General features: G+C 33.6%; 2 protein-coding genes across 5 annotated transcripts in view; one reads left to right on the top strand and one right to left on the bottom strand.

Annotated features, from left to right (window-relative positions):
• LOC119633489 (glutamine-dependent NAD(+) synthetase) overlaps window positions 1-16,337 on the top strand; it is a 104,651-nt gene that overhangs the window by 28,229 nt on the left and 60,085 nt on the right. The window lies entirely within an intron of this gene.
• LOC119633466 (cytosolic carboxypeptidase Nna1) overlaps window positions 1-16,337 on the bottom strand; it is a 69,817-nt gene that overhangs the window by 17,042 nt on the left and 36,438 nt on the right. For 3 of the 4 annotated variants that reach the window (XM_038027047.1, XM_038027055.1, XM_038027038.1), the window contains exons 3-4: window positions 6,783-6,935; window positions 401-1,527 (exon numbers count right to left, since the gene is read on the bottom strand). In XM_038027047.1, the coding sequence (XP_037882975.1) occupies window positions 401-1,527; window positions 6,783-6,935 (1,280 nt within the window). The remainder of the gene's footprint in view (window positions 1-400; window positions 1,528-6,782; window positions 6,936-16,337) is intronic. The other variant, XM_038027063.1, reaches the window with a different exon arrangement.

Here is a 16,337-nt window from a genome sequence, read left to right as displayed (position 1 = left end):
AAGCAGTGCGCAACAACTGTAGATCGATTTGATCGACCAGAACTTTAGCGTTTTCCCGGGAACATTTAAAAATCTCGCAATTTCGGAGAACGCTTCCCTTTATATAGTTATCTAGAATAAAGAATAACATAGTAAGTTATTTGGCATCTACTCATTGCGCTCTTAAGCCGAATAGGTATTGATTTATCTATCATCTGGATTTAAAGTGATCCCTTGTAATTTAATAATAACCAAAGTTCTTTGAATAATTAAAACTAATACCAAGCCTTCTCGTTCCAAAGTAGGAAAGGAAAATTTGGACTGAGTGAAAAGAAACCAAGTGATGACTAAATTCTAACGAAATGGTGTAGTAAACAGAATATGATAAAAATGATCAATAACCGAGTGGCACAGTACTTACCTATAAATTACATTCTTTCTGGTTCTACGGACCCGAAAGTAGAACCATTGTTTAGAACGGCTGGTATATAAATCTGGTCGCAAATATAATTCATAATAGGTGGGTGTTATCCGAACAGCTCTTGCTAAATTGCCCGATTCGAAACGTGATTCGAATTCCAGGCCATCATATTCCTCTGGATTGTAGGGATGACAATTGGTAACGATTTTCGCACCGTTCACAGCCGAGCGGCTAAACTGTGGTGGTTTTTTAGGTTTAGTATTTTGTCGTGCAATATTTTGATTATCTTGAAATTGATTTGTGTTATTGATATTATTGGGTGCATTATTCGAACTTTTATTGGGCCAATTGCTATCTGCATTATTAAGATCAGATTGTTGCATTAACAAAGTTGGTACTGGTGCCGAGTTTTTAAGCTCCAAAGTATTAGGGCAGGGAGGAGATTGAGCTGCAGCCGACAGTACTTCAATAGCACTGTTGACTGTAATTTGCCTTGCAGGTTCAATTAATGGTCGGGAGGGTGCGGGCGTTTGTGATTCCTGCTGATAAACATAATCTTCGTCCCCATCTACTTCACCGTCTTCAGTGGGATTGTCTGAATTCGAACTAATACTACTACTGCTTGACTTACTCATATCTATTTCAAATTTGGAAGAGAGTTCATTATTTAGCCTTACGGGCGAAATTGTAGTTGGAATTTTGCTTTCTTGCAAACCATTTGCTTTTAAATGATCTTGAAGGTTCTTGTCAAATTTTCTTTTAAAAAAGCTGGGGGTAGGAGGTGTATTATACCCTGGCGATTTGTTTGCCCATATATCCTCAATTTCTTTATCAATATCAGTAGATTCTATTTTCGACTCTGGATACTTTTTGCCATTGCACTTCAATTTCCGGCCATTAAGCTCTATGTCGTCGTTATCCTCGCTGTCATCGTCGTCGTCATCGTCGTCATCGTTCGAATTGCTCGACGATCTTTGCTCCAGCGTGGTTATTAATTTCGATAGCGATTGCGTTTTAATAATTTCCTTTTCTCTCAGATCTGGTGACGAGCATCTCGATTCGCATGACGAATTATCAGAATCGCTTGAATCATCATCATTTGAATATTTTTTCTTTGATTTTTTACCCTAAAGTAATGAAATTATTCTTTTTTTTTTTTTCTTTTCCTCATATCACGCACTCTTTTTTCATATATGTAAAAGCGAATATTAACAATTTTTAACAAGTCACAACTCAACAACTTTCAAGCATCAAATAGAATAAAATTCAGTTAGTTAAGGATTTTCGACAAAATAGAAAAAAAAAAAAAGAAACGGAAACATTTTATAATAAACTTGAAGCTGTTTTTCAATAAGAAGAATATAACTGTACATGTTATGTATGTATGCACGCCAGAGAGAGAGAGAAAGAGTATATACAGATTTATGAGGTTTTCACATGTTCAGCTATGTGTCTGCTATATAATTGGTGTATATGCGTTTTTTGCTTGTCAAAGTTGAAGAAACTTTCTGTTATAACAGGGAAAAATTAAAATCGGAACTAACCGTACGACCAAAAGAACTAAGTGTGGATACATTAATTAGTGATGAGAATTTCTTCTATTAAAATGTTTATAATCTTAACGTTGTTATGTGAGAAAACCCGTATTCGTCTTAAGGTCTTCGCCTTGTCAATTGTAAGCATCTCCAAACCGGATCCGGCAGGATGGATTTCATAGATGATCCTTAGATCAATTTGTAAATTGTATACATACATTATTTACTATGGACTAACAATATACTCTATAGAGTTTTAACTATCGATGATAATTGGAACAGTATACGGACGAACGCACTAATCAAGACTTTTACAAGGTCACAAGGTCACAAGGGCCCAAGTCGCGTTTCTCTATGCCTTTAATAAGGAGAGCAAGTCTAATACTGCCAGCGCTGGTTAAAATCAGCAAAACACGTTTGTGGGGATTTTGTATGGGGTTTTTAAATTAATCCCCTACTCACAGCTTCATGCGAAACTTCTGATTGATATCTATTAATATCTTCAATTTTTTTTTCCAATGCTACACCGCGTTTATAAACTTGTTTCTCTGGCGAGCCAACTGCAATATCAATTTTTGAGACGAAAAACAAATATCCTATGAACCGACTGACATGTCGAAATCGACTTTGAATCATGCACTATCCAAGGATATATATATATATATATTTTACATTGACGAGTTTCATGAGTTCTTTTAGACGCTTCAACCACTACTCACCAGTCATTGACGATGACTGAAGCAAGTAGAATATTGAATAAAATTTGTTCACCTATCTGCCAGAGGTATTTTTCACATTTCTATATCAAATTCTAGAACTATCAGGTTGGTTAATATCTATGCGCAAACATGACTTGTAAACATTTACTGATAATATACGCATCTGCCATTTAATCTTAGCGGCCATAAGAGTTTCAATAATAACCAGGCGTCGTTAAGTCAATTCAGAATTCTATGCCGCGCCCTGTAGAATGTCTTTGTGACGCCAATGTTCGAGGACCGATTTAATGTACTCTACTGTATGTAAACCTACCTTTGCAGTTTCTTTCTTTTATATATTCCGCGAAGGACAAAAAACCAAAAAACCTCTCAAAGACTTTTTTTCCAATAATCTTTAAGAGGGCGAGATAGAGACATACATTTCCTTATACACTTTTAACTAAAAAGAGAATCGAATGCTGTCTATCGTCATTAGTCTACGGTCGCAGAAATTAAAGTTAATATCTTAAAGGAATTGTCATAACTTAGCGCCAAAATATTACTAAATATACTTTTTTTTTTCTGCTTCTGAAAAATAATCTTCTTTGCTTGTTTAACAAAACTCAAACTAAGAAGAAAACTTCACCTTAGACTTTTTCAATTGCTTCCGTTTAAAAGTTTTTAATGATTTTAACAATTTGAACTAAAATAGCATAGTGGTAAAAATAGTAAATAAACTAAGAGGAAAAGTATTTGAGAAAACTTTAGCGAAAGCAAAGAAAACTAAATACCGTTATTTAACTAAAGGATTAATTACTTTACTTATGCTTTCATTATTTCTTACTTGCTTTCTCTTCTCCATACATATCGAGATTATATTGGATAGTAGATAGGCAGCATTTGTCAAAATTAAAATTCTTAATAAGTTAAAAATAAAAAAGTTGCTGTTGGTTGGAAATAAACCGAAAAAAGCTTCAAACTTTCAAATATTATCTAATTATTGATGCTGAACTTTTCAGCTTACCATTGGGTAGGTAAAGCATTTCGGTGTAAATTTTAAAAATTGTAAAAGAATTCAAATTCACGGAACCATGTTAGGACGATAAGGACGGGCGACTTGAGCGCTAAGCCCATCACTTAAAACACTTTACACAATCTTTACTGTAAAATGTATTTTACTAAAATGACAATAATAATTGTAATGAAAAAGAAAAAATTAACTTTTGGTTATCTCATTTAAAAAAGAACGTGATCGTCTCTATGGATTTTATCACAGGCTTAACGGACGCCTACTGAAGTATTATATAAGTCGCCTTAACAATGTGAGCAAATTAAAAATTTTCCTTAAAGGTCCGTTTGCTTTTACCATAGCCGGTTCTAGAAGAGAGCAATAATTGTATTGCCTTTCTCTTACAAAGGCTTTCGAACGCTCGCCGAAAAGCAAGCGAGTGTGAAAAGAAAGACGTATTGATCGATCACTTATCTGACATACTTCGAAATTGTCGTGTAAGTGTACACGAGTTGTGTTATATTCCACGAAGCGACAGCAAACAATCAGTGTTCGGAGCATCCCGCTCGCGTACATCAATCCTGTAATTTCTCTAAATTGTGTTGGCGAAAAGCGTGGAAATTTTCATCGCGAAACTATTCTCAGTGATGAGTAATAGTTTTCTTCAATTGCTTTCAATAGGCGGATTATTCAAGTTAATATGAATTCGCCGACATTATTTCTGTATAAAACATTTATAGGCGCAACAAAGCATTGTAGTTTATGGCGGTGGCGTCATTAGTCTGCTCTTTGAATGAAGTAGGCCGTTGGCCTTCGGACCATATTGATCGAATGTGTGCGAATTGAGGGAAATAAATGTTCCCTACCGAGGAATTTTAGTAGCAAAAAGCGACGCGTCCAAGTCCAACGATAAGTGCCTTTTGCGTTTCTTACGGCAAATCGTGCATTCAAGATACAAATGAATGGTGAATGATTTTTTCACACATGCACCGATGACGCCTTATTATGGCCGCTATGATAATTTATTGCTTTTTTCATTTTGTTTTTGTTTGTTTGCCTAACGGTAACGTTAAATGTATTCAAAGCAGAGAATAAGGCATGGTCAACCACGAATTCAGTTTGGGAACTTTAATGACTGACTATCAGCTTTTAAAAGATGTTTTCAGGAAACTCCTATGAGAAATTTATATGCTAATAAACAAGAAAAGAGGGAGGTAGAGAGAGAGAGAGAGAGACAGAGAGAAAGAGAAAAAAGGAAGGGTTATATGTATACAAATGAAAAAAAAAAAAAAAAAAAAATTGAGCAACCTTGAGTTCAAACTTCAGCTCTTAAGAAGTAGCATCTCATCTCTTATCATTTATTATTCTCGTTATACTAAAACTTTTACTTGATGGCTCTTCTGTCTGTGCTGTTTGTTGTTGCGGTTCATAGTTTGCTAAAACACTTACTAAAAATTTACTCAATATTTTTAGGTTTAAAAACTTTGTGCGTACTTCTATAAAACAAAATTTGTAATATATATATATATGTGTGTATGCTATGCTGTGCTAAGCTCGAGTAATTTGTTGTGTTTTTCGTTTCGTATTGTATGATATACAAGCTGGTACAGAATTAAAAGAAAAACCATTCTACACATTCTTAATTAAACAAATTAAATAAAAGCAAATTTTGTATAAAACTTTGTATTGCTTACATGTACTACACTATTATTTAAGCAATTTTAACCATGCATCTATGTACAAATTTATATATTTGTGTACCCCGTATATTGTTTCGTTTTGTGGAGATGTATTGAGGCATTTGTCATATATGTGGGCAGGATTAATGTAAAGGGGCATGCACATATATATATATATATGTGTGCTTTAAAGAGTGCAGTGTTTACATTTCCATTTTACAAGCACAAGCGCACAATTCAACAAAAATCCAACTGAATAACTTATGACATATGTTTATAAAAAAAAAATTAAAATAATAATAATAAGATATAATGAGAAAATAACAGGCATGTCCTGGCATTATATTTTAAATGTTCTTCCACAATACCCGCATAATACACTTCATCTTATCTGTAGGCTTCTGTGCATACCCGCTCTGGCCCGCCAGTCGATTATACGCAGATCGTTTTATTATTAATTGTGTGAATAAAACATCATTCGAAAGCCTAGGTGCGGATGATCTGTATCCATACTACCATACACCAGTTAAACTCCTCCACAGTCAGTCTTTATAACTAACTAAATGAGTTCACATATGTGATGGAAAGGCGCGTAAAAGAACTTTAGCTGACCTATTTAAAATTCAATTCTGACAAGTTAATGCAGTCCAGCTTATAATCATAAAGGTTTACGATATCATCAGACGTATACGCCCTGATGGTTAATAATTTAGTTGAAATGATAAGGAAAATACGAGTTTCGATAAGTTGAGGTTGCGCGATGTAATAATGTTTGACACCCAAGTCATAGTATCAAGAAAAAAAAAAAAATGAAAACAAAAGGAAGCTAAGCTAGAAGCTAAAAATCTTTAAATCCATAAAAGGTTCTCCCCAGCTGCAGTGTTTTCGGTGAATGAAAACAACGCCAATCGGATTACGGATAGATAGATATTCCTGAGGTACGGAGAAATGTTCGGAATATTTATGACGGCGTATGGGTCGATTCGCCTCGAAGGCAGGGCTGCCTTCTTACTTGTTACGCTTGTACCGCATAAGCCACAGATATGCTCGCTTCTCCTATCGTATACAACAACAATGTAAGATTATGAGTTCATAATAATAACAATCATTTCTCTCTCTATCCGTTCATTTATATGTTTGTTTGTTGGAATGTAAAATGATGCTAAAAATTGTCTACTGGCAGAACACAACCGCCTATTACAGTTTAAAAAACTTTATGGTAACTTTTTTAATAAGTGCACATATCCTAGATGCGATAAAATATGCATATTATTCCGGCCAAGTTAAGAAAAGTTTTATTAATTAACTAAAACCGGTTTTCAAATAGTTAAGTTTCGATTCAGAGCAAAAATGCCAGGACATACCTGTAGGCAAGCATACATTTACTTATACATCTTTTACATATATATTATATAATAATATATGTAAACTTTAAAAGCATGTTATTTTATTGATTCTTACATAATTTACGGCACTTATAGGATTATAGTTGAACACGACAATACCGTTTTCCTCACCAACTGGCCTTGGTTTCAGTTCATTACCTGAGGGTCGATAGTAAAATTCCGGTATATCAGGCACATTCGGAATGTGTATAATACGTTCCTCAAGGACCTAAAATGACAAAAACATAGAGTTCGTATTTAATCATACATATCGTAGAGGATTTGTTCATTTTCATTTCATACAAACATAGCTCTATTATTTTAAGATGAAAAACACGAGCACTCTAAGGATACAATATTCAGAAGAGCGAAAAACGCCGCCAAATACGCCATAAATTATAATTCAAAATAATAATAAGAATAAGAAGGAGGAACGGTGTCAGTATAAAAGCGCAATTCTTTTCGCTGCTTAAATGTTGTTGTTTGTGTTTGGGTTTGGCGGTTCGGATAATATGCGGTTCAGTGTTGCAATGCTGAGATGAGAAATCATCTTGTCGGCAAGCGGCGGGCTTAGTTTTTACCTGTAGTTCGCGGTAATGGTCGTTTCTTTGCATTCATTAGGAATGCGTCTCTTTCCTCGCACACTTAATCGCACAATTAAAATTGAGATGTAGTTGCGTTTCATCAGCAGCTAAAGACTTTTCGATCGGTTTTATTTAACCCTGCTCGCAATAAACGGCCTCTTTGTGATACATAATCCGCTTTCTCTCAAGTTCAACTATTAGTGCTTGCATGTATTTTGATGATTTTTCGATTTGAAAAAAGCATTTCTTATTGAGGAAAAATTCGTTAAATATTCAAATAATAATCAAAATATTTTCTATCTTTTTCTACATCTTTTTCCTAACTTTCTGGAAGCCATTCAATCATCGAATCATTTTCATACTTCTTCAGTATTTCGAAATCGTGACCTTGCCAAACCGTGCTGCACCGTTCGGAACAAGTGGTAATCAAAGGATGTTATGTCTGATGAGTATACTTGGTGCAGCACAACTTCCCATTCCAGCTGCAACAGTATATCCTTGTAACGTGTGATCGAGCGTTGTCATGCAAGCGGATGGTTTTGTGTCTTTTAACCGCTATTGCTCGTCTTTTTTGCAACAATGCATCGTTCAACAATTTCGTTCAACAACATCGTTCAACAAGCTCGCGTACTACGCCTTGCTGTTGTCATCATATGCACAGCAAAACTTTATGGCCATGTGTATGTGATGGGCCCCCCTGGACTAAGCCATGACCTTTTTCGCTTGGGATTGATTCGCTTTTTATCGTGATTCCCAATGGGCAAGCAATGAGAGTGCGACGTTGATGAAACGGTCCGAAGTAACCAGTCCACCATTTAGATCTTTCCCATATCGCATGTAAACGTCTCGAAACGCTTGATTCATCAACTGCTAAGCTGTTCGTACGTTTTTTGTGGGTTTGGTTTTTGTCCAATAAGTCTTGCAATTCGTTCATGTTTTGGAAAATTTTCTCTCCTCCAGGCCGCTCTTTATTAAATAAACCCTTCTAACCCCAACCCACCCCCATTGGAGTATGAGGGAACTGCAACACCATAAGTTTCTAAAAGTGTTCGATGGTGCGAATGCAATTTTGAATGTTCTATGATTGATTAGCATCTATATACACTGAATCAATCATCAATAGTACTATTATTTTTTGTAGAGAATGGTCAAAATCGTTTTCACGAATAGATGAATGCCGTTGATCAAAATACATGCGAGTACCTATTATGTTAACGTTGTAAAGTTCAAACATCGTTTTATGGCTGATATGGTAGCAGCCATATCATTATTATTATTACGCAATACGATATTAAATACTAGTTACGGGCCATTTCGTGAGAAGCATTTTGAACTCAGTTTACACTGCTTTAGTTTAATTTAGAATTTTTTATTTGGATGATGATGATAAGGGGGACTGAATGAATGACTGAGTAGTATATATGCACTCCTTCTCTAAAAACTGTTTACATTTTTATGCATGAAAATGCTCTTAAATGCAATTTTTTTCTAATTATTATTTTAGTTTTTTTCGTTTTCGTTCTTAGTTCTTAGTTTCTCTTTTTTTCATTTTTCGTTTATCGTTTTCATTTTTTTTATATATATTTTTTTCTTATACTTTTTAATTCTTTTGTTCAAACATTTGTTAGAGCGCAACCCTCTTACTAACTGTAATTTTAACGTAATAGCTTGTTTAGCAGTGCCATTGTAATCTGGTTGTAAATGTACATTTAAAGTGCGAGATAGAATAAATAGCGACGAAAAATCTGGTAAAAAGAGAAGGAAAACACAAACTACAAAACAAATACCAGCACAATAGTTGATTGACGAAGCCTTTTCGCCGGCATAAATCCTTCCATATAAATAAAGAGAGCATTTGTATGTATGCATATGTTCGTGGTTTGGGTTGCATGTAGATTTTTTCTTCTCTTTCTTTTCATTCATTTAGTCATTTTTTTTTTTCTTTGTTTTTTTTTTTTTTTTTTTTTGTATTTTTTATTTTTAATTTTGCTTTTTTACATTTTCTTTTCTTTGCATGGCCATATTTCCCTCGACAATTTTTTTAATATTTTTTTTCTCTTTATTTGTTGCTTCGTTAGTTGTTTTCATAGCTGATCATACATACGCTTGCAGGATTGTCGCTAGTGTTTGCTTGCGTTTGGTTAAAGGAGAATGAGCATTTTATTTAGTCTTTTTAGATTTTTACAGAGGATATCAAGCAGTGCGAACTAACTAATAATATTAGGTGTATTAATAAATTTTGCCCATTGCCCAAATTTGTTCATGACTGCATTTATTTTTCGAAATGAATTGAAGAATATTGATAACTTTGACAAACTGGGGGGTATAAGTTTCAGTTGTCTACGACAATTTATCATCATTCGGTATTAAAGTGTAAAGAGTTGCGTGAAATTTAGAGCAATAAGAATTCGTATACGTCTGTCCGTCTCTAGCAAAAGCATCCCAGAAAATGAATTTGATCTGGCAACATCTGCTTAATGCAGTTCATTCGCCCTACCTGTCTAGTTCCGATTAGCAGATCAGTAGCTCTGCTAAATCGAACATGTTCGAAAATGGATCCGGACAATACTAGATAAGAGGCGAGAAATCGTAAACAAAACTAGTGAATATTTCGATTATTAAGCTTTAGTGTAGTAGTAAAGTACATTTTAAATAAAGCTAAAAAAATGATTCTCTCAGTCTCAAGTGATTCGTTCTACCTTAACTCCTTTTGTGTGTTTCATCTCCAACAATTTAATATACTCTTGTACCACCAAGTAGTAACAGTAGTAGTGTAGGGTATAAAAATTGCATACCTTGCAAGTATACACCCTTCGCATTAAGATGAATGTTGGGGAAAAAAAAATGATGGAAATTATTCAAGAAAATAAATCTATAATGATCGTCGGCTAATAGCTCCCACGGCCTATGTGTCATATATTGAATCGTAGGAGATTAAAATGCGAATATAATTTTCTGTACATGATTAGCATATAATTAATGGAAACACTGAATTTATAAATATATACATACATATATATATATATATATATATATATATCGATGGCATGCATATGAGTTATATTTACAGGTTCGTTAAATGCTATTATTATTGTTAATTAAGTTTCTTTATTGAAACAAATATTACAAATATATATATATATATTGTTTCATTGGCATGGGCTGCGAGAGTCTTTTTTTTTTTTTCTATTTTAATGCTATTAAGTGTCAAACATAATTATATATAAATTTCACTTAAAATTAATTATAAGCTATTTTATTATTATTAACAACATTATTCGATTATAAAAAATTTCGATATAATTAAAGTTCATTTAAATTGTAAATTTGAAATTTCATATTCTATAGTATAACAGTTTAACAGCCTCCATGTAAAAAAAAGGAGAGAAACGTAACGTCAATAAGAGGGTTAACAGTAGAATCTGCGAATACGATATTCAAAAGAACGGTTATGAAGGATGTAATATTCAAAAATTTGTTGAAGCCCTTCATTTATTTGAAAATAATATTAAGTACGTTTTTCCCTACATGGTCTCTAGTTTTCGAGATGCCGATGGCATATATTGAACAAAAGTTGAACGAAAGGTGTCATTTTTGATTTCCTATCCTTGTTGACAGGCCACACCCCTCAAAACGAATATAGGAACATGAAATTTAGCATAGATATTCCTTGTGGAAGGTATGGAATTGACTGAAATTAACTGAAACAACCTCGAAATAAACCGACATTTTTTTTTCATATTTTTGTCTATAACTTTCGCTCCCCTGAAAATATGGCTATAAAGCTGTTATTCTCGAACGTTCATCTTCAGTCCGAGAATAGCCATGATCGGCAATTTATTCTGACACACGTTAGCATTTTTCGACCCAATTACAAGTGAATTTTCAATTGGAATTAAAATTTTATCGTAATAGTTGAACGACCGGCAACATTTTTGGTCCTGATACGTATATAGATTTGAAAATTTTTCCAAATATCTTAAAAGGATCGAAAGTTATAGACGAAATCATAAAGACCCGGTTTTTTTCAAGTTTTCTTTAGCTTCTTATTTATGCCACCATAGGCATGTGTGTAGGTAGGTCGATCAACGGATGCTTGTATCAAATTTCAGCTTTCTGTCAAATCAACAAATGTAGTGAACCATCCTATGGGCCATGGTCCCTCTCGGCAGATTCAGTTATATGTGAAAGGTCGGCAGTTCTACTGTTAATAGCAATTAAAATTTTTATAATAAATGATATAAGGGTTTTGCTTGGTCCTAGATAATATTTTTACCAAATTTTACAGATTTACACCTATTTAGGGGAACAAGACAATTTTCAAAGATTTTGTGGATTTTCTCACATATACACGCTTACAGTTGGTCGCCAGACATGGATGTAAATAATTACTTTATTAAGCTTCATCTTAGCCTTTCCTTAACACTACGTTGTTCATTAGTCAAAAGAGGACTGCTGCACTTGTTTCATTATCTTTAGAGGAAGGAAATTGAAAACAGTGAGAAAATTTTCCTTTCAAGTCAATGAAAGGAAGTGAATGTTAATATTTTATTGATAAAATAGTTATCATATATTCATATGAACATCTAACGCTTGTAGTATTCAAGAGAATTTCATACAAGCAATTTGCATTTACATAAATGGAATGTAAAAGGATATTCAAATCTATCTTAAAAGATGAAGAAGATTCGAGCTGCTTTGTGTATGATGCTCATACCCTTATGCAAATTGTTTAAATATTGTTTTATTGTTTAAATTTTGTTTTTGTTAAGTTCATATAACACGATTGTAGATCATATAACACGAAATGTGTCAATCTCACTTAATTTAGTTTTAACGATTTCATCGACTGAATCATTGCAGTCGTTCTACCGATGGCGATAGATTTGTATCTTAAACACCATAAATTAAATAAAAAAATAAAAGCTTCAACACGTTTTATCTCCTTGTTCGAGGGAATTTTTTTTGTTTCGCAGTCTTGCCTGATTTTCAATTGTTTTTTCTTATTTGAACTTTGTATAGACCGCCATATCCTTCCTGCGAGCATTATAGTAAGTTATGATATGGTAAGCACGTTACTAACGTGTGCCGATATTTGAGAAAATCACGCGAGAAAATTATATGCGATTGTGGCCGAATCTTTGATATGCCCCCACCCTCGTTTACATTCAAGAATAGCATATGTAAATAATTGTTATTGTGACGAATGATTTTAAAAACCGATGAGTTGACGCTTTACGTCCTACTGTGGGAATTTCCTTTCAAGTCCAACTTGAGACAGATTTGCTCCTTTTTGCGGCTTACACTAATAGGTGGACAGACAGAGAGACAGAAAGACAGAGGAACGTGCTTAAATTCGATTCAATATAAATCTTATGGCATTTCGGAAACTTGTTTTTGAGTGTATCGCAAACGTTTAGACAAGATGTGTACATCTCCCGATGGGCGGGTATTAAGTTTAATTGCATTTCGGTTTTCGAAGTTTAATTGCATTTCGACCATGGAATATATATAATGTATTTTATACTTTTCCCTTAGATTTATGCATAGACTCAATTACAAGCTATATGGAGAAAACTATCAAGACCGATGCGCGATATTTTATACTTAAATTAACGGACATATTACATAGGATGAAGAGCTGTGCATATGTTAATTCGGTAATTTGCAGAAACGCAGCTTTCGGGTTCTAAGTTGTTTTAATTATTCCTATACTCGGGTATATCTAACCGTCTCAAGAAGCAATTGCATATAATAGAATTTAATTTCTAACAATTAGTTACATTTCAGATGTTATTGTTTAACTTGTGCTTGCATTTTTAAATATTTCCGTACTAATCTCTTCTTTCCGCCCCGCCCGCTCTCAACCAATAGATCTCATTTGAATTGTATTGTGCCTTAAATCTTTGCCTTTCACATTTTCCTTCTTCTGCTTCATAAAAACACGACCAAGTTCAGTTCTTGTGATGGTATCCTTTGAATTGTATGTATGCATGTATATATATATATATGTATGTATGCACACGATATATCTGTTTAGGTTTCAGTTCATTTTTGTTGTTGTTGTTTTTTGCCCGTTTTTCTTCTTTCTAATAATAAAACAAAACGTGTATGCAACATTGAACATGATGGTCGTTCATTTTCATAACGCATTGTATTGCATCACGGATAGTAGTAAGCATTCTTTATATAGCGAATCATATATACATACATATATACATACATATATACATAGATAAGAGCAGCACCACAGTCAGCAGCTAGAAACAAGCACAATTTCCATAAATGGAGCAGAAATAAACTGCGTTGTTTGAAAATATGGCATAAGGAACAAATTAAATATTTTTCTTTGTAGAAGAGAGAGTTCATCGTTTGAACTATATATTTTTTTCCAAGCACGTCTTGCAGGTACCGCAATATAATTAAAATAAATGTTTTCATGTTTACATGGGATTTAAACATCATGCCTTTGTCGTTTAAAATTTGCGATTTGTGAAAAGAAAGAAAGAAATTGATATGAATGGATTCCCTTGCCTTGCCTTTCCTTAATCTAAACAAATAATGAATGATGCATGCAGTTTTATAAGGAAAAATATTTATATATATATATATGTGCATATGTATAGATAATATTTGAGAGAAGTGTGAGGACGGACACACCTATTTATGAAAAGTCTCGAATGTATCCCAATGTCGATTATATCGACACCTTTCTCACTGGCAAATTACGATAGAGCAATTCGGCTTCTATCGAGACCTGTCTCATCACCCCAACCATACTTTTTTATATACTATTTTTTATTATTCCAATTCAATGAGCGCATAAAACATTTTATTATTATTTGCATTTGAAAAAATGTTAAACAACGTTTTTTCTGGCAACGAAGAGATTATATAGAAATGTTAAATTATTTTTTATTTGAATATTTTTAATGAAAATGGAAAACATTTTTTTTTTTTTTTTAATATTTGCAATCCAAGCATGTAATCAGTTTTATATTAACGACAATATACGATCAGATCGTGACTACCAAGTCAGCGTTCGGGAATGCGGTAGATTTTACTTTCTTCATAGCTATAGCGAGTGCTCAGCCGGCGAAGGCAAAACACACTTATCGATTACCCATTATCGAATACGATCATTCTAGCGTTATTAGTCGAGTTACTTTGACCCAAAAGCATAATCCATTTCTTATCAAATCCGAAAGCACAAGCATGCAATAGAGACATTGACTTATGAGCAAAATTTATTCCAAGCCAAGCCAAGAGTTTTTCTAATTTCATTTGTAATTTTTATAAAAAAGCTCCTGAAAGGACGCACAATACACAAAGGGAAACTTCAGAACCCCTATAAAGTGCAAATATGTTCTTAATCAGTATCAAATTCTTAATCGATTCAACCACAACTGTTCGTCTGTACGCCTACGTGAATTCGTCCTGTCAATACTTCCTTAGTTAGAAGAATTAAGATATCGACTTTAAATTTGGGTAAAAGCATTGAAATCTTTTCCGCGCAGCTTGATATTAAAACTGAGCCCAGACGATCCGAAGGTCATAGCTTAAAGCGTAAGCTAAAGATATCTTTCTGTTTATCTATGCAAAAATTCGTAGGGTTTTCCTCGCTTGGTATAGTTGGTAATGACAAGCTATGAATGAGTGGTTAGGGGGATGGTTGCATGCAATGTTTGCCTTCAGCCCAATAAAGATTTCAATAAACTTTACAGCGGGGAGAGTATTAACCATCGAATATATGGCAAAATATTTTTCCGAGTTTGTACAAAAGTACTTTTGCTCGCCCGATTCGAGAAACGCAAATTTTTACTTATGAATACATCCAGAAATACGCGCGTTTAGACAAACACATTAATTGTTTTATTTATATATTTTACTTTATTTTCTTCTTCTACTCTACTCCCCACGCATTCGCGTTCAGTGTACGTTTATTTAGTGCAATCCATGTTGTATTAAGTGATGAAGTAAGTGTGCCAATGAAAAACTTGCGCGCAAATTTTAATAAAAATGCTAGCGTTTCTAGAATTTCTTAGACATATTGTATTTAGGTACACATATACATACATACATGCAGACACTACATATTATAGAGTTTGTTTTTGCAATTTTTTTGGCACAATTTTTATGCCTGTGATAAAAAAAAATTAAAATATCATTTAAAAAACAGAAAAAAGATCATGATCAGTGGGAATCGCTGGCAAACGCCCACATTTCAGCTGCTTTATTATTTATTTATTTATTCGTTTACCATAAATTTATATATATTGCCATGTCTTTGCGTTTGTTTATATTATTATTATTTTTTTTGCAAAAATTTTCAATAATTTTGTATATTGATAAACATTTATTTTAATTTGTTCAACTGTTCAACTTTGCGTCGAGATCGATTGAAAATTATTTTTAAATATTTTGTCAACCAAATTAAGCGAATTTAATCGAAAAATTCTTAATAGAAGTAATTGCATCTATAGCTGCTGCTCGGCAAAACGATTCATCTTTTTACCCGCACATACTAAAAATTCTTAGAAACATACGATACAGTAACAAACTATGAGAAGAAAGCTCTCTTTGTATGAATTGCAACCAATAGGAATATAAAAAAAAAAAAAGGCTGTGAGGATTAAATCGAATTTAATTAGGAAATATACCTACCATTCCCCTTAACAGAGCTCGTGTTAAGCCGGTGCATCGGCAACGTAGAGCCCATACATAGTTGGTGCACAGGTACCTTACATAGGCCATATGCGAGGCGAAGGTCATGCTTAGGCGGACCTAACTTTGAATTTCAGAAGAAAATTTAAAATCTCTTTAGTTCATTCGGAAGCTATTTTCATACAGATTCATGTGATATAGGTAAATATATGACGACAACGTATAACAGTTACTGATTGGTCACACGTGCCCCAGGGGCTACGGGCTCTCCCTGTCTCTACTTCTTGCCTATGTGTTAGTCATATTAATCAAACTCCTTTTACAAATTGGAAATTATTATGGTATTTAGAATTAAGAGTACATGGACCGACAGTCAATTTTGT

The sequence above is a fragment of the Glossina fuscipes genome, unplaced genomic scaffold (assembly GCF_014805625.2).
Source record: "Glossina fuscipes isolate IAEA_lab_2018 unplaced genomic scaffold, Yale_Gfus_2 0, whole genome shotgun sequence".
In the NCBI taxonomy this organism is placed as follows: Eukaryota; Metazoa; Arthropoda; class Insecta; order Diptera; family Glossinidae; genus Glossina; species Glossina fuscipes.
The sequence above is the reverse complement of the archived record's forward strand: the minus strand, read 5'-3'. Positions and strand labels throughout refer to the sequence as shown.